The 15288-nt window shown below is 40.7% G+C and overlaps 1 protein-coding gene across 1 annotated transcript; it reads left to right on the top strand.

The window, feature by feature from the left end:
- Positions 1-423: 423 nt before the first annotated feature.
- On the top strand, positions 424-13880 carry EXD1 (exonuclease 3'-5' domain containing 1). Its single transcript, XM_058807660.1, is given in 8 exon segments — positions 424-559; positions 2229-2232; positions 2604-2628; positions 2630-2704; positions 2805-2842; positions 10351-10531; positions 13366-13386; positions 13389-13880. Coding segments are annotated over 8 exon segments (756 nt in total). The 3' UTR covers positions 13665-13880.
- Positions 13881-15288: the final 1408 nt, after the last annotated feature.

Genomic DNA, 15288 nt, shown 5'->3' with positions numbered 1-15288 from the left:
TTTCTGCCCATTGCCTCTTGTCCTCTTGCTTAGCCTGGCTCCATCCTCTGACACCTTCCTTCAGATACTGATAGACATTGAAGAAGTCCACACTCATCTGTTCTCGAGGCCAAACAGGCCCACTCCCTCAGCCTATCCTCCAGCTGACCATTCATCCTTATTGCACTCCACTGGTTGCTCCAGAAGCTCCACATCTCCCTTTACTGAGGAACCAAGAAATGAACACACCACTTCTGATACAGTCTCACCAGGGATGAGCAGAGGAGCAGAATCAACCCCCTCGAGCTGCTGGCCATGCTCTTCCTAGAGCACAGGACACCGTTGGCCTTCTTGGCCACAAGGGCACGGCTGGCCCATGGCTTGTTGCCCACCAGGACCCCCAGGTCTTTCTCTGCAGAGCTGCTTTCCAGCAGGTCAGTGGTAATGATAAGCTCCTACCTCAAAGAGTGGAACCTGATGTATGTCTATTTTTTTCCCTCCTTCATGTCAGTGAAGAACTTGGAAACTGGCAGAAGCGCTCCAGGATTAAGGATAATTTTTGGTCATGGAATAGTCAATGGTGAGGTTTGCTTACTGTGTTTTGGGGCAGGGGGGTTGTGCCCACCAATAGTTCAGCATTTTAAATCCTTTTTGGTTCACATCTGAATTACTTGGTTTCATTTTTTCTCCTAAAATCAGTAGGAATTAAAATTATGTATAATCAAACAGCTTTTGTTTCCCAATTATCTATAAGTGAAATAATAATAATAACAGCTCACTTTGGGAAGGTCTTGGGACTGTACTGAATTAAAGCTTACTGGTTAAATAACAGTGGTTAATGACCAATGAGACTGCTAATGAAAGTAACTCCTCCAAAGTATTCAGTTGAGATAAGAGTGCCCCCTGTTTACATCCTGAAGGCAAGTTCATTTGATAGGTTGTTGTACATGTGCAAGACTTTCCCTTTTGGACTGTGCTGAGAAGTTAAAATGCTTAAAGGTCATGTTAACTTGGTCTTACTTTTATTCACATAGGCAAAAACATCTCTATTGAATGATCTGTTTATCTGAGCCTCCTTCACTAATGGCATAAATATGGGAATATTTAAGAAAAACATTTCTAATTTATAAAGGTCCTGTGCATTTCTATTGCCATCTGCTTTGCCTCAGGGATAGGAGCAAAGTGCTGAGGGGCAACTAGCTAGAAGGCATCTACTGGACTTAGAAAGTGATTAACTTACTTCATTCTGCCTTTTTTTATGTACTTGCTTTATTCTATATGTAATAGTCTGTAAATTAATTAGTTATAGTTCAATGCTGACTTTGTTTCTGATGGGATGCTTAAGTCATTAGACTTGACTAGTCTTTAACGAGTGCCCAAAAGTTGCTTTTCAGCACTAGAATATAAATTGCTTCTGTCATTAAATTAAACAGATTCAGGGAAGGGAACAGCAATGCTTTTTGAGTATAGTGAAATGCTTCCTTCCTTTCACAGAAGGAGATGGGATGGGCAGTGCTTGCTGGGGGAACCACAACTCACATTGACTATAATTCTGATTTTCAAACTCAGTTGTTCCAAGTTTGTTTTCCTCACCTCTGAAAAGGTGAACAAGGTGGTGGGTATAAGGCTTCTTCCAAGGTAAAAGGTTCCTCCAAGGCATTGTTTACAATTCTTCTCTCTCACATTTTTCTCTCTCTTTTTTATTTTTGTTTGTTTGGTTTGGTTTTGGTTGGTTGGTTTTGATTTTGTTCTTGTTTCTTGTTTCCCAGTAGTGTTCCTAGGTAGAAGAATTTCCTTGGTTTGTTTCCTTGTGGTTTAGGGAGAATTTCCTATGAGCATTTCACCTATGGTGGAATGGTTCCAGAACAATTTTACAGGAAAGTTAGAGTTATATAGATGCTCTCAAAACATTTATAAGTGTGCCTTCAGAAAGCTAGTAAAAATATATTTCAAACTCCTACAGACCCATGCTCCAAGATGGTTTTACTTTAAGTCTTCTCACAAGACCACACTTGAATAGTTTATTCAAATATTATATTTCTTCTTACGGTCCTGTGATGTTACCATTTTTTATTATTTTAGTAACTTCTATTTGACTACAGTAAAGTTTCAGTGGTGCAACTGTTTTTTTCCTATTGGTGAGCTTGTATAATTGCCCTCCAATTACACCACCCAACTAATGGATCAAATATTATTGATTCAGGGTAAAGACTTACAGACATTTAATTTGCATCATTCTTGGGCTCCAGTCAGGTACTTCATTCTTTGTGCCTTGAACTGCAGTTTACTTTAAGACTGTTTCTGATCTTTGCAGTGAACATCCGTTCAGATTCTGCTTTCACCTTATATTTTCAGAATAAATGTGAAATTTTATCTGAGATAAGGGCTTTTTTATGGAAAATAAGCTTATTGTTGGCTAGCTTCAGGATCTTCTGTAAGAACCATACACACTTAATTAAGGACTTGCTTCATATGCAGCAGTTCATTTTCTGAACAGAGGCAGAGGGTATTGCCTGAAATATTTCTCTTTCACATTGCACCAGCATGGACATTTTAATAATGTTTTGACTTTTGTATTAGGTTTGTTTGTCTTGCTTGCTCAGATGCACTTTAGGCTGTTGAAGGAACAAACAAGCAGACACAGAACCAAGCAGACTGTGGCCCGTGGAGTTCTCCCTATGTTTCCTTAGAAAGCCATCTCAGGGCTTCAGATAGCTCAAAATATTCCCTCTGAGGTAATGTGGATATTAGCCAAGCAGTGTGCTTAGTCTTTGTCAGACAACGTTTTTCCCAGAGATTGTTATCTCTTGGTTTGTCTGTATCAGAACAAGATGTATTCTGAGAGAACAATGGTAACAGAAAGGTAGGTACAGAGCTTATCTGCAGACATTGGAAGGAAACCAGCCTGCTTTCTAAAATGTTTATCCTGTAGCTCTTACCAACTGTGAAAGTGGCTGAGTAGCACCACTGATCTTTTGGAGAAATCAAAGTGCTTCAGCCAGTGAGCATTCCTCTTGGTGACTATTTTAATCTTACACTTGTTCATGAAATGTACATGGTGTGATATATAACTCAAAGCTCAGTAAGTCTGTTTGTAGGGACACAGTTTGTGGTAATTGGGAGTGGGGCTGCAGCAGAGCCTCATCCCCCATGGGCTGCAGGTGTGAGCAGCAGGTGAGCAGCATTGACAGCAATGAGCCATGGAGTGCCCAGGGGCACTGACCCATCACCAAAGGGAACAGAGGGCACACAGGTGCAGTGCATGAACATCAGGGGTATAAAAGGCTGGGCTAAAGAATAAGAAGGGCAGATGCTTGCAGCCTTCTGAGGTGGTATGGTGATGCTCTGTATGGGTGAATGCTTGAAGCCTTCTGAAATTGTATGGTGATACCTTGTGTATTGTGGCTGTCTCAACTGTGCCATGTGCTGCAACAACGATTGCCCTTTGGTTGTGTGGTGGCTGTCAGGTGCTGATCTGGTTGTGTGGTTCCTGCTCTGATGCATATGCAGGTGTATACTTATACAGACACAGATCCAAAATCAGCTCATTCTGTTCTCAGAGAATGGTGACAAGAGTGCGAGGCCTGTATAGGCTGAAGAACAGGTACCTGCTTTTACCTGGATAGTGGGAGAGAAAACAGAGTCATAGAATGGTTTGGGTTGGAAGAGACCTTAAAGATCACTAGTTCTAGAGACACTTTGTATTAGACCAGGTTGCTTAGAGCTCCACCCAGCAGCTTTGGTTGCATACCCCCAACAGGGATTGTGTACCTGTTGGGCTGTAGCCTTGAACAATTCCAGGGCGAGAACATGCACATCTCCTTTCAGATAAAATATATCCTTTGAACATTTTACAATAGTCTGCTGTTTGTATATTCTCTAGAGCTGACCTGTTAAGTGTCTCAGCTATTTCACTGTCTGTTCACTTTTATATTTAACAATTCAAATACCAAAGTATGAGTGTAAAAAAAGAAAAAAGAAAAATTGCAAGGGTTGATGTGATTGGTCTGTTAGTTTTGTCTTTTCCTTTCCCTAGCTAAGCCTGGAAATAAGGGTGCATTCTGTTTTTAGTGCACGTAATATTTAAATCTGAAGCCTTTTTGTTTCATTGTGCATCATAATGAAAAAGACTAGTGCTGCAGTTCACTCTTAAACAGACAGGGTTTTTGTTTTTGTCAAATAACAGAGTTGGTGTCATGCTCTAGACTGTAGGCATTTAAATCAGACTGTTCATGCTTGAAGTCATGCATGGCTGCTGCTGTGTCTCAGACTGTCTCTTTCACCAGTACAGTGTCCTTCAGAGCCTTGGATACACAGGTGCCCTTTAAAAGTATTCTGTTTGGGAACAAAAGTTTAAGAGAAACTTTAGGGCATTATCTCAGAGAAGGTCAGCATTACTGGGATGTGACAGTTATTGAACCACGTGAATGTTCTGGCTAGAAAGAATGTTGCTCTAGCTAGAAAGAAACTTCAGGCAAGGCTAATATAATCTTGTGTAGACCCATTTTAAAAGGTAGTTACTACCCAAAAATAGCAGCAGGTTTAATGTTTTTTTTTTTTTTTTTTTTAAAGATGCTTTTGCTGTTCTTGATCAAACTTGGAACAACCTGAGGCTACAGTGACTTAAGCAGGAGCCAGGTCAGCTTGTGCATTATGTTCTTTGTTCTTTCTGCCCCTTACACAAGTGCAGAAACAAATTCAAATAGAGGCATCCAGCTGTGGGAACCATCTGCTGATAAAAACAGAGGTGAAAATGAGGGAACAGGCCAAATTATCACAAAAATCTGATTTTGCTGGTGCTAGCCCTGGTGGTATGGTGGTTAATATGTGACTAACAGGAGAATTAAGAGCCTTTTGAAGAGAAGAAAGTAACACAATGGCTATGATCCTTCATAATGGGCATGAATATGTTATGCATAGTTGACTTGTGCTTGCATATATGCTAACTTTTCATGTCATAGGTATGACCGCCTGTAGGAACTCCTCAAATCCCAAATGTGGGCTATGTAGCAAGCTTTCAATGGCACAGGTTTCTCTCAGTTTTAGGGGCCTTTTGCCCCTAAAAATTGTTATTTCATTACAGATCAAATATCAGTCATTGTTAAGTCTTGATTGTATGAAAAAGGTAGAGCTGAAAGTTCCCACCCAAAGCAGTCCCAAAGGTACTGGCTGGAATATGTAACAGAACCAGTGGCAATAATTAACCAGGGCTGCCCACAGCAGGATCCAAGGTACACAGAGTTGCACGCATTGTTCTGTTGTCTCGGTATGAGCTGCCGTGCCTGCTTTCCTCGCACTGATAGCTCTGTGTGCTCAGAGAGTCAATTACTCTGATTCCTTGGCCTCAGTCCTACTTTTCATGGAGGTAAGGGACTGACAGAGTCTGGTTTTGGGTACTCTGTAGTGTACCTGATACTGTGAAATTAAGTTATCTTGTCTTCTACTCTGTACTGCTGGAAGAATAACTGGGAGGTACTTCTGAGCAAATTCTCACAGATGCTTTTTGTGAAGCACTTCCAAGAGACAGCTTCTCAGTGTTGCTAATATGGGAACAGGCTGGGTGCACAAGTGAGACTCTGCATTAAAAGGCAGCAGTGGTATTAAGAACTCTGGCTTACATGGAATCCTGCATGCATAATTTGAAAAATGTTATTCCTGGTTTTATCCAGTGGCTGCAACAGTTTATTCCTTACAATAAGTAAACTAATATAATTAACACACCATTTAGAGTGTAGCAGTGTTCTGATGCTCTTATAATACTTAAAATATCACCTGTTGAAGTAACTTTTAATAAAGTTTGTGGAAGTGTGATACTGCTATTTTACATTTGACTTCCCTGGGAGCAGGGGTTGTGTACCTCTTGGGCTCTAGCAGCCTAAAGAGCTGCATAGTGAGCAGGCAACTGTCTGTTGTCAGTGCTTACATCCCTAACCTTGCTTTCTGGGCATCCTCACACTTTGAAATTCCTGTCTTTGCAAAATGTGGGTTGCATATCTGTGTACTACCAAAACAAACACTGCACTTCTTCTTAAAGGTGTGTGCTGAAAAAATACAGAAAATTTGACAGCTTGAGAGAGACTTTCCATAAGACAGAAGTCCATGAGTCAAGGTTTAACCATAAAATGCACAAGTGAAGAACTCACTGCTGCTATCTGATTCCACAGATCATGCAAACAGGTAAAAAGGATGAAAGCAGGAACAGAAACAAGCAAACATCATGCTATGCTGTTGCCTGCTTTCCTTCTGGCTCTATGTGTTGTCAGAGATGAGTCATAATGGCAAAATCAGTTTATAGGCAAAAGGTTTGACAACTTAGCTATTCTTTCACCTTATTTTCCTTATCTTGAATCCTTATTTTAGGTTTTGGATAAAAAGTAAAACTGTAAGTATCCTGGGAAATTATCACTGTATGTTTACTCTCTTCTGATACTAAGAGCACTGGGCTAGAAGGAGACATAGACAAATACAACATAAAACTTATGTAAGTCATTCTTAAAACCTAATCTACCCCTTTACATAACAGCTTTAAGGATTCAGATTGCTAGCTGTGCACTGCATGCAGTCAGAATGGTGATTAATTTGCTTGTAACATATTTTACTTCTTATATGCAACCCCACTGTCAAACCTCCACATTCTTTGCCTTGGATTAATGGACATTGGTCATGGCTATTGATCCCTTCCATCACAGGCTGCTGATGCTCTGCAACTGTTCTGCAGTTTTCAGTGACAACTTGTGGCTTCCTTCTGACCATGTCTGCACTTTACAGGTCAAGATACCTTCCAGTGAGATGCCATGAAGTGCAGACAGCAGGTGACTTCAGTGAGTGATTCAATGAGGCACCTTCTGAAGACTCAGTGGTGAGCTGTCCTTTGCCCATCTTGAGATGTTTCTGTGAGGTTCTTTTTTAAGAGCAAGGCAGTAAGCAGTGATTAAATTGCTGTAGTTAAGGACATTTTGTAACACTGCCTTGATAGACAGGTGCAAGCATTAGTTGGCATCAGTGCTTATGCTGGAATTTCCTAATAGCTCATTTGAAATTCAGGTTTTGAAGAACCAGAAAGGTTGTACAATACAGGCTATATATAACTTGGGTGGGAAAATGTTCTGGATATGTTAATATTTTTGACTAATTCTGAAACCTAGTTTCAACAGAGCAAATTGCTTAAAATGAATCCTGAGTCAAATGGGGGAAAAGGGAACTTTTATTGACAGCACTTATAGAATGAAATAATTCTTGTGCAGTTCAGCAGCCAATTTATCATTCTCTATTTCCCTTGGTTTTGTTCATCTTTCAGATGGGAACAAGCAAGGGAAAACTTGATGGGTTAAGAACTTCTAAGATTTGGGGAACATAAGCTTGATAAAATAGACTGTTTCAGGGACCTACAGTGAGCATGTAATCCAACTGCCTGACCAGTTCATGGCTGGCCAAGTCAAAGCCTGGTATTAAGGACATTGTCAAAATGCCTCTTAAATACTGTTAGGCTTGGAGCATCAACCACCTCCCTAGGAAGCTGGTTCCAGTGTTTGACCACTCTCTCAGCCAATAAATTCTTCCTAATATCCAGACTAAACCTTCCCTGGTGCAGCTTTGAACCATTCCCACATGTCCTGTCACTGGATACCAGGGAGAAGAGCTCAGCACCTTCATCTCCACTGACCAGCTGTGATGCTGTGTTTGGTGCATCCCAAGATGCCAGGGAACACTGCTGACTCCCACTGAGCCTGCTGGCAATCAGATCCCTGTCTGCAGGGCTGTTTTCCAGCCACTCTCATAATATATACTTGTGTCCAATGTTATTTCATCCTAGATGCAGAATCTGGCATTTCAACTTGGAAAATTTCATCCCATTAATTATAGCCCAATGCTCCTAACTATGTAGATCCCTCTCCGAGGCCTCTTGTCCCTCAAGAGTCAGCAACACCTCCCAGTTTGGTACCATCAGCAAACTTCCTAATGGTGCATTCAACTCTTACATCCAGATTGTTGATAAATATACTGAACAAAACAGGCTCTGGAATTGAACCGCAAGGAATACCAATGGTATCCCTCAGCTGGTGCCAGTTGCTAGATAGATGTAGCTCCATTCACTAGAACCCTTTGAGCTCTGTCCTTCAGCCAGTTTTTCACCTAGAACACCATGGACCTGCTTATCCCACAGTTGGGCAACTTGTCCAGAAGGATGCTCTGAGGGGCAGTATCAAAAGCCTTACTAAAATCCAGAAAAGATGTGACCAGCAGGACCAGGGCATTGAATTGATTGTCCCCCTGTACTCAGCACTGGTGATGTCATGGCACAAACCCTGCAGTCAGTTTTGGACCCCTCACTACAAGAACAGCACTGAGGTGCTGCAGCATGTCCAGAGCAAGGCAATGGAGCTGTGACAGGTGTGGAGCACAAGTCCTATGAGGAGCAGCTGGGGACCTGGGCTTGTTTAGTGTGAAGAAAAGGAAGCTGAGAGGGCACCTTATTGCTCTCTACAAGTACCTGAAGTGAGGTTGCAGTGAGGTGGGATTGGTCTCTTTCCTCTGGTAACAAGCAACAGGACAAGAGGAAATGGACTCAGGTTGTGCCAGGGGAGGTTTAGATTGGATATGAAGAAAAGCTGCTTCACTGAAAGGGTGGTCAGGCATTGGAGCAGGCTGTCTGAGAAAGTGGTGTAGTCACCATCCCTAAAGATGTGTGGATGTGGCATTTAGGGATGTGGTTTAGTGGTGAACTTGATCTTCTTTGAGGTGTTTTCCAAGCTAAATGTTTCTATCATTTTTCTAGGATTTTTAATCACATGACCTTGCTCTTTTGTTCTGTAGAGGGGTTGTGGTGGGGTGAGAAGATTTCCAAAGAAGCTATTAAATAAGGATATCAGATACTTAATGACACCTCACTATATAGGCAATATTTTTTACCAAATAGGAACAACCTCTTGCCTACAAGAGCATTTTTTTATCCCTTCATTCTGGTATTTTTACTTCCTCAGTAAATATAAGTGGGTTTGTGCTGCCTGTTCATAGACTTAAAATCTTTTTCAAAAGCCTGGATTAAATGTTATTTGATATTGCTATTAAAGCTACTCAGAGAAACCTCTAATTTGAACACAGCTTTATTTTTATCTAAGTTTTAGAATTCCAATAGTGTCTCTCAAAATTTCTGTTTTGAGAATTCTGTACAGCAAACCTAAGCCAAATGACAACATGCTTTCCTTATTACCAGACCAAATCATCCTATTGCCCTGAAGACTAAACATGGAAAATGACCATGTAATGTGCATGCAATAAATATACCAGTGTAAACCACTCCATAGTGCAGTTTTGCCCAGGGTATCATGGTCATGCTGTTTAATTGGGGCTTATTTTCATGTTCTTCTGTTTTGACTGCTGATGATGTTACTATCCCTAGCTGCTTCTCTAGCTCCCTTCATGGGAGGTGGTTTTTTTGTCTATAGGTCTTTTATTTCAGCTCTTAGGAATCCAGTGTAGTTTCAGAGATAGATGAGAGAGAACCTAGCATTAAATACTGGAGTAGGTGCGTGTTGGTTTTCGGTTCCTGTTTTTGTTGGTTGGGTTTTTTGCTGGTTTGTTTTTTGTTGTGTTTGTGGTTTTTTTTTTTTTTTTTTTTTGTTGTTTTTTTTTTTAAGGAAGCAATCCCTCCTTCCAAATTTCTGCTTCTCTAACCAGCACAGTCTTGTACACAGATGGCCTTAGACACTGAAAGCATTCAGTTGCACTGAAAATAAAGATCAACATGAAGAAATGTGTTGTAAACTGCAGAAGTCTATGATGAAAAGCTTTCTTAAATATTTTTCAACTTAAGTAACTGTCTTGGGACAGAATACATTTTCTTCTTAGTAACTAGTTACAGCGCTGCGGTTTTTGGATTCAGTATGAGAATAGTGTTGACAACACACTGATTTGGTTCTTACTCAGTAGTGCTTACCCTAAGCTGAGGGCTTTTAGATTTTCCATGCTCTGCCATGAGGAGCTGCACAGAAAGGTGGGAGTATGGCCAGAACAGGTGATCCAAACTGGCCAAAGAGATATCCATACCATAGAATGCCATGCCCAGTATTTAAACCAGAGGAGTTACCTGGAAGGGAGCTGATTGCTGCTCAATGATTGTGCATCACTTTTTCTCTTGGATTTTGTTTTTCTCTCTCCCTCCACTTATCATTATTATATTATTAGCTTTTTTGTTTTTTGAATTATTAAACTATTTTTATCTCAACCCACAAGGTTTAACTTTTGTTTCCAGTTCTCCTCCCTGCCCTGATGGGGGTTGAGGGGAGTGACCTTACAGATGGCATGGGATTTAATTTGTGGCTGGGATTAAACCACAACAATAACTGGTTTCATCTGCACTGGGATACACAGGAGAATCCTTGATATATGGTCCTTGAGACCCTTCCTAGCTTCTTTGCCTGAAGCATTTGCTCTGAAAGCTAAGTACCTTCTGCTGCTCCACTCATCTCTAATGGATAACTTGATGTCTGACCTAACAACTTATTTAAATGCTTATTAGACTGGGTCTGGAGATCACTTTGTGAGCACAAAGGTAGGTATGTCTTTGATTATTTCTCTGGCTACTGATTGGATCTAGGGCTCTAATGGACAAACTCTGGAGTACCCAGTTACCAGAAGCTTCTTCTTCTGCAGCTGTACACCCTGCTTTATGCTACATAGCTTGTTTCAGTGTGCAGGAGTGCTGGTGTCTGTATGCACCTAGCTCCATTTCCTGTTAGCTCAGTAGCAGAACCCAGCCCATGTCTGGGTGGTGGGTGAGTTGCAGCTCTCAAGGCACAAGCACAGTCATCTGCACCTTCTGTTCACTCTGCTCAGAGACTGAGAACCACTGGGCTCAACAGGGGCTGGTACATGTGTGAGGATATGAAGAGCGACAGGCAGGACTAAAGTGCTGGTACCTGGAGCTGACAGAGTTGCTTTGTTTTGGTGAGAGTGTTTGGTCCCCACATCTTGTTCTGTTTTTCTTCTGATCTATCAACTGTGCTGCTGAGCTGGTTTGCATACACTGTCTGGTTTTGAGTAATGTTTGTTCACCAAAGATTTTTATTTCTATAAAAGCATGACTGAATTATCTGGTCATCCTCGTTAATTCTCACAAGAGTTATCTTAAAAAAAACAAAAAGTGAAAAATCAAATAAAGTAATGTCTTTCATCTTTGGTTACACAGAACCAGTGGTAGGGGATGCTCAGGTACCCTGGAGTGGCTGGATGGTGGAGACTGTAATTGTTTGTTAATTTTTAAAGCAGAAAGTGGAGGAAATGAGATTTTTGGTGAAAGAGCTTCACTTATTGCACTGCTGGAAAGAACAGGTCCATGCAAACCAAACAAGCAGTGGTATTGGTGTGGTGCTTTTCTGTCTGCTCAATGACATAATCTTGTGAGAGCTTACACTAACTGTGGAAGATATTGTTAGTATTAAATTTGGGTGAAAAGTGCATGGTCAAACATCCTCATTCATAAGAAAGAGACCAAACTAACATAATTAAATCCTTTTAGCTCCTCATTTTTGCAGTTGTTAATGTCTTGAAGTATTTATTAGGAAAAGAGAATGCAGCTCTATCTTAACGAAAAAAATTCTGTTTTGCTTTGCCCTAGTTTAACAAAGCACTGAAGCACAGACTTGAATCCTTTGGGAATTACTTAAGGGCTCAGAGCCTTAAATCCCATTATTGAGGATTTAGGAGTAGATTAGATAACCACAAGAGGTCATAGTTGCTTCACAGATATAAGAGAGGAGGTCATATTTGAAAATCTTTTCTGTTTAGAGGAAAGCTGCCAAAACAAAGAAGGTTGTTCTTAATTCATGGAAAAAAAAAAAGAACTCGACATGTGAATTTCCATGAGAAATGCATGTGAAAGTAGGCATGACACAGGAGAAAAGAACAGTTTGTTAAAGGGAAGAGAGTACAAATTCTGCTTTGTATTGGGCTATTTGTAGAATTTTTAAAATGGTTCTCAGCTTGCTAAAACAATCCTTTTGTAAATCCATCTATTCCATAAGATTAGCCAAGGAATTAACTTGATCCTGGGTATTTCAAATGGTATTTTGAAGACTGATTTGATATCTCATCTGGTTGTCATTACTTTCTGCATTCTAAAGCAGTTGGCTTCAGAAATCTAGTATGGGTAGCAAAAGAAGCCATTTTCACTGCCATTTCACTGTTAATAATTTTCTGTTGTTTCTATATCTCGTGGGTAGATCACACAAATAAAAGTTTCTTCTACTTTATTTGAAATCTGTTTGCAATATATATTTAAACTTCAAATGTGTAGTGGCAAAATACCAGAATCACTTTCTGACTAAATGAGCTCCTGCTAGGCTCAGATCATCCTTGTGGTCTTTGACATACTCAGGAGTGCTTGATTTGAGACTTCTGCATCATTGAATGTGATAGATGTGATCAGACTGTGTCTGACTTACTAGCAACAGCAAAGTATTGCCAGTGGTTCACAGCAGCCAAAAGAGATAATGCAACATCCTTGTTGATGAAGTACTGGCAGAAGAGGATGAAGAAGAAAATATTAAAAAAAAAAATTAAAAGGAAGGAAATAGAAAGGCATCTCATTGATCCTGATGTTTTTGGAAAGGTATGTTGACATTTCCTGTGGTTGCCTGTGTCATCATCTGCAAGTGGTAGTTGAGTTTTCTGAATGGTGGATGCTCCCTCCTAAGCAATGGGAGGACACTCCCTGACTTTTTACCCACAAACCAGATGCAAAGCAGCGACCTCTGATCCTCAGGGCTTCATTATCGAAACCCTCAGCTTCTCTCTTCCTTGTCTTTCAGAAACTGATAATCTTCCTCCCTGCTGAGGGGGAGGAGTGAACACAAACTTCCCTCCCTGAAACGCCTGGCAGTTCCTGCATTTTCAGTGTGACTGCCAGCAGTAATTGTTCTTCTTGTGGATGAAGACACCTAGGAAAAGAGCTAGTAAAGCAGCTACATCTGTTATATTTTTACCCCTCCTTGTGGATTCATACTGATGGTTGTTAGGTACTTGGAAATCCAGACGTGTTCTCATGTTTAGGACTTGAATTCAAAGAAGCAGATGCCTGGGAACCTGGTGTACAGAAGTAAATATTTTCCTAGAAGTGCAGAGTCCTCTTGTTTAAGAGGTGCCAGTTCACATGCAGAGCTCTGGTACCACAGAGCCATTACCACACCCATGTGCAGCACAGTTGATATCCCCAGTGCACTTATGGTAAAGCTGCAGTAGATAAGGTGCTGTGCTGGATGTGATAGCACGATTGTTGTGTTCCATTGGCTAACTACAGAGGCACCTCGTCTCTGGTTCTAACAAAACTATAGTATGCTATTTCATATTATTGATTTGATTTCTTTTCTGTTTCTTTTTCTTTATTAGCCCATTTGCATGGAGCTGCCATGGAGGAGCTGTGTCAGCTGGCAGAAATACAGAAATTGAGAAGGGAAAAAGTAATAGAAGACTACAGAATGAATGAGGATGGTCTTTTGATCCAACCAGCCGTGGAATTTAATAGAGGGAAACAATCCACAGAGGATAGAAACTACAGAGTTGATGGTGATTGCTTTCCCACAAAAAAAAAAAAAAAAGGCAAAAAAGCAGGGTCTCAAAACACATCCTTCAACAATCAAGGATGTATTTTGTCAAAGCAGAGCTTGAAAATCAAATTCATATGGTAAAATCTGTGGGAGGACCTTAAACTGACCTCAAGCAGACTGTATGAATTTGATTTCTGATACAGGTGATTTGATGAGCTTAGATTGGATGTTTGGAGACATCCAAGTGAAAAAAGAGGCTACTTCCCTTGCAGAGGTGTCCAACAAAAGCTCCTGACTTTACAATGACAGGTAATTCAACATTCCACTGTTGAATGGAAATAACGATGGTCTGTCTGTTGGAGGAAATTCCTGCTGTGTCTGACCGTTCTTCTCTACGTCTATTTTTGAGATCCATTTTTTCCGAGAGCTATTTTTGATTTTAGAAGAGTGACTTTTCTTTTTCTTGCATTGTTAACAGACCACTTCCTTAAACTGTATTAGTTCTTCTGCTACCTGTTGCAGGTATGTAAAACTCATTAGAGCAGCTTCCTGCTGGAAGCTGCAGACCACCACCACCACTGTTGTTCGCCACACTGCCACATCCAGCTCTGTGGATAAGGCTGTAACACCACTGTGCTGTGTGGTGTGTGTAGAAAGCACTTTAGGAGTTTACAGACCAGTCCCTCCCCAGGCAAATAAAGTATTAGGGCAAAAACTACTGCTCTGTCACAGGACAAAATTAATGTGGGCCGTGCCTCAGTCTCAGAACAAGCTTTCTGACATATCAGTGAACACTGAATGTAGAACAGGGAAGAATGGAGAAGGATCAAAGGTGACTGTGCCAACCAGATAGCAGTCCAAGAACAATCTGGGCATCAGGCTGCAAAGGTGGGAATAATAATGACACCAGCTTGGAAGGGATGTGACATCGGCATGTGAGTACGTGCCACTCGCTACCTGTTTGCGTTGGTTTTCTTTGGATGTAAATTGGTGTGACTGTGCTTATGATGTATCTAAACATTTAAAAATATTTTTGGGGAAACATGTTGGTTTTCTGGTGTGTTGGGTTTTTTTACCTCTCCCCACAAAGTACTAGATTGGCACTATTTAAATAGGTTTTCCTTTGAAACTGTAAGTCAGACTTCCTCACTTGGCAGAGTGACAGAAAACCTTGGCAGTTTTTCTTTGTCATTTAAAGGAAGGAAGATTTTTCCAAGCAGTCATGGGTTATCACAGATCAGCGGGGTACAGTGTGGAACATGCAGGCTCTTCTGTCACAGACAGCTCAAGAGCACTTAGGTTGTATTTCCACAACATGGTCCATGCAGTCCTATTACCAGGCAGAAAATAGTGATATGTCAGGTAAGGGAAAGAGAGGGGGAAGAGGAGCTGAGAGATAAAGGCATCAAGTCTGGGATGTAGTATGGAATGTTTTTACATGATACAAAGTAATTGCTGAGGCTACCCTTCTTGATAAGAGACTGAGTGCTTTCTCAGCCTCTTCCAAGGACTTGATCTCTGACTGGAATGGCATTATCATGGAATAAGAGTTCCAGAGAGGGACTTCACAGTCCAGTTGCATCTGTGCCACTATAATGATTAAAGTAGCAAAACTTTCTTGGTTTTGTACTGCTTTCCCTTTGGTTCTGTTTTGGGAATGGCATAAAGAAAATAAATATATTGGAATGGAGTCATCACTCACTGAAGCACAAGATTAAAAATTACTATTTTCTTAAGAAGAAAAACTGGGCTATTTTTTTAAAGG

The sequence above is a fragment of the Ammospiza caudacuta genome, chromosome 6 (assembly GCF_027887145.1).
Source record: "Ammospiza caudacuta isolate bAmmCau1 chromosome 6, bAmmCau1.pri, whole genome shotgun sequence".
Lineage (NCBI taxonomy): Eukaryota > Metazoa > Chordata > Aves > Passeriformes > Passerellidae > Ammospiza > Ammospiza caudacuta.
This window is presented reverse-complemented; position numbering and strand designations above follow the sequence as displayed.